The sequence below is a fragment of the Actinia tenebrosa genome, unplaced genomic scaffold, assembly GCF_029948245.1.
Source record: "Actinia tenebrosa isolate PJP-AT-01 unplaced genomic scaffold, QUT_ActTen_1.0 PGA_scaffold1__47_contigs__length_23844297, whole genome shotgun sequence".
In the NCBI taxonomy this organism is placed as follows: Eukaryota; Metazoa; Cnidaria; class Anthozoa; order Actiniaria; family Actiniidae; genus Actinia; species Actinia tenebrosa.
Genome location: NW_028292578.1, coordinates 775,079 through 778,677, shown reverse-complemented (window position 1 = coordinate 778,677; position 3,599 = coordinate 775,079). Strand labels below are relative to the sequence as shown.

At 47.6% G+C, this 3,599-nt stretch overlaps 1 protein-coding gene across 1 annotated transcript; it reads left to right on the top strand.

Moving 5' to 3' along the window:
• The first annotated feature begins 269 nt into the window (after positions 1 to 269).
• Positions 270 to 2,979, top strand: LOC116308941 (uncharacterized). The gene is made up of 2 exons (XM_089032834.1): positions 270 to 2,346; positions 2,921 to 2,979. The coding sequence occupies exons 1-2, from the start codon at positions 1,170 to 1,172 to the stop codon at positions 2,977 to 2,979; spliced, it is 1,236 nt and encodes a 411-aa protein (XP_088888960.1). The 5' UTR covers positions 270 to 1,169.
• The last annotated feature ends 620 nt before the right edge of the window (positions 2,980 to 3,599 follow it).

Here is a 3,599-nt window from a genome sequence, read left to right as displayed (position 1 = left end):
GTTCTTGGTGCGCTTGATCTCCAATGTTATACCATCCTGCGTATTTACTAGACGTAAACCCTGGCCATGTAGGTCTTCGTCGTTAATGGTGCGCATGTCAATCCATAACGCATACTTATCCTTAAAGAATTCCTCAGGGCTAATTTGGTCGCCAAACTTGCGCATTGCCTCCCTGTACACGTCTGCGGGCTTTATTCCCTGGGAGTAGACCTTGTTTGGAACGCCGTTGATATTCACGCCGACGTTAGTAATGTTGGGGTTGTGAAAGGCCTCGGAGTCGCGCTTACCGGCTTCGTAGGGTTTGGCAAACACCAACATTAGCCCCGTGAGACTTCTTCGGGGGAGGTTAATGCTTTGGTTGATAACCTCATCCGTCTTATCCAAGAAGCTGAACGTCTTATACATCACTACGTGGTCGTAAAGGAATGCCTTTCCGGAGCTGTATTCCATGCCAGCGCTACGTGCTAAATCTTCGCTGTACACGGTCTCATACTGTAATTCTAGATTAGTGATAGAATAAGGATCGACAGTCCCGCTAATTGCGCTGTCCATGCCTCCTAGAATGTTCGTAGTGTCCGCCAGGGTTACTTCAAACTGCAACTCTGCCAATTGTCTGGGGTAATACACGCCATGGTTTGTAATTACTTCAAAGTCCAAAGGGATAACGTATTTGGTACCGTACGCAGTTACTACCCTTGTTGCGTCTGCTACTGCGGTCGCATCGCCGGAGTCAGTAGGCGCCGGGTTAGTGTCGCTGCGAAGCTTACGAAGGATAACGCTTCCGATTCCCTGCTCTATCTTTTGTGCACGGTCAAAGGCTGTTAGCCACAGATCCTTATACGTGGTGTACAGATCGTACCTATTTAAGTCCAAGAGGGATTCCCCGGCGAACTTGATTCTCATCTTAGAGACAAGGTTCCTACCCACATTATTGACGGTATAGCGCTTGTCCTTGGTGCTTGGTTGTATTGCTAGGTCAAACCTTAACGCCAGGGTGCCAGGAACCAACACTAGGTTATCTGTTAGGCGGGGAACGCCCACATACAGGGTTTCTCCAGGCTTTGCGCTAGAAGGTGTGAATGTGACCCGATGAAAGGTGCGTTCTGCTTTCAGCCCGCCAACCTGCTTAGGTAATACGTTGGGATTTAACTTTGAGCTTATCATATATAATGGAAGTAGAAGGAACGGATTTTGATCCCCTTACCGAAGAAGGTCAGGCTGACATTAACGACGGTGATGAAGAACCGCTGCTTCCCACCGACGATTCCCTAAGGGATAGGATTGCAAAGGCCCTAAGACATCCCAAAGCACGCGAGTACGTATTTCCGCGTGAGCACATAGGGCTTCAAAACATGGGCGAGCCGGCGGGGGAAACCGTAGAGTGGGCAATGCAAGAACTAAATGAGCTTTATCCCCACCTTGACGACAACGAGATAAGGCTCACGGAAAAAGGAAACAAAGTCCTCATAAGCGTTAAAGACATGAGGTCTCCCGACAAAGACCGCTGGACAAAACCACAGGCCCTCTTCGACGAAAATGGTGCAGTTAAGAATAACGTGGAAAGGTTAAGGGGCTTCCAAGCGGCCACCCGAAGCATGTTAGATAGGTTGGAAGCCCTAACCGAAAGGGTCACGACAGAAAAACGCGCCGAGGAACTGCAAAAGGCGCTGGAAGAAAAAGAGGCGGCGTACGAAAAGCAAAGCCAACTACTCGCTAATGCTGAGAAAAAGTTTAGTCAACGAGACGTAAGAATGGAAGAAATGGCAAAGCACTTAGATCAGGCTTTACGTGATCGGGATAAAGCAGAAAGGGAGTTGGAGGAGGCTAAGAAATCACATGCTCCGACGGCGGTGTTAGAAAAAGCGCTAAAGGAAAAGGAAACAAGCTATAAAAAACAATTACAGCAGCTAAGACAAAGTAAAGATGAAAATATACGAATAATTACGCAAGAAACTGAAAAGGCTTTAGATGAAAGGGATACAGCTCGACAGGCTTTTCGCCTTGCCCTGCAGGACCTAAACATGAGTCAGGAGGAAGTTAGGAACTTACAAAGCACTATAGAGGGCTCTTTAGAGGAACGGCGGCAGTTGGTTGCCGAAATCAATACCAAAGAAGAACAAATCCGGCAAAGAGATCAGGCTATTGAAGATTTGGAGGGACAAATAGAGCGGCAGCAAGAAGTAATCGAGGACCAAACTCGTACCGAGGAAGAAAGGGAAGCAGCTCAAAAGGAAGTAGATACGCTCGAAATACGCCTTGCAGAATTGCGGGCGCAAAAGGAAAACCTGGAAAAAGAGCTGGGGCTTACCACCAAGGAAAAGATAAAAAGAGCCCTTTTGAAGTATGGTATTCCGCTAGCATTTGCGGTCGCCATTTCAAGCGTAGTAGGAGTTATCCTATCCACGCTTAAGGCTACAGGCGCGGGCGTAAAGAAATTAGGCAATGGGCTGACGGACTTGGGAAAAAAGATGGCAGCCGGTCTTCCTGGGCTGCTGGGTTCGGTCGTTTCCTTGGCACTTAGGGCCGGCGGAGAACTGCTAAAGTTTGTGGGGAATAACATTTGGATATTAGTCGTAGCTATTGGAGTGGTACTCCTGAAGAAGATGAAGGGTTAATCTTATCCTTGTATGTTATGTCGGGCTTATCGTCGTCGGTCGCCCGAGGCGTCCTCGACTGGGGATAAGTAAAGATAGTATTCGCGCCGCCTTGATAATGCGGAACTAAAGGTATGGCAGTCATGGTGCTAATGGGCTTATGATTCCAAATAGCGTCTGGTGGGGGATTGGCCAGTGGCGTAGAGGCATTTAGTCGAATGCGGCTGCCGCCCCCATCGCTGGGTCGAAGTTGAAGCTTTGCATATCGGCAATTGGCTATTATGTGAAAAGTTATTGCCGTTAGGTTTTCCCTACTATACTTATAGGGTTCCGAGGAAAAGTGGGCCGGGATCCTAGTATTGTTCTTCTTCCTGTAAGGATGTAATGGCTGGTCGTTCTCATCGACGATTCTAAACCCGGCGTTACAGGAGTATCGCGTTGAAATGCAAATAGTGCATATAACCAATCCTAAACCCCCAACCTCCACCCACAATCCGGCGTCTTGCCAAACATTATCTACATAGGTTTTTTCCTCAAGGTAATGAAAAAACCAACCTTCCTTCATGTGTGGGTTATTCATATATTACAGGAAACAAGTCCCCTTCGTTAGAAGGTCAGGAAATAAATTCCCTTCTAGAGACTAACCACCGTAAGAGTGCTAATGGTTGCGTGATTATAAGGCTGATCTCTTTGATTTTCTATACTATTTATGCAAACGCTTCCAGTATCGTCTACTCTCACTTGTAGCTTTACCTTCCCGTGGCAATCGGCGACCATATGGAAAGTCCAAACCGATAAATTTTCATCGCTGCCGGGGGGCGGCTCTACGGAGAAATGCGCAGGCTCCCTGTTGTTTGTCTTATTTCTCATAGGCTGCAGTACGCCGTTGTCATCCAGGAACCTAAAGCCCACGTTGGCGTGGCTGCTCGTGCCAATGCAAATACTACAAAGGATTAACTTCTTTCCTGAGTAGTTCAAATTCACGGACATGCCCGTGACATCAAC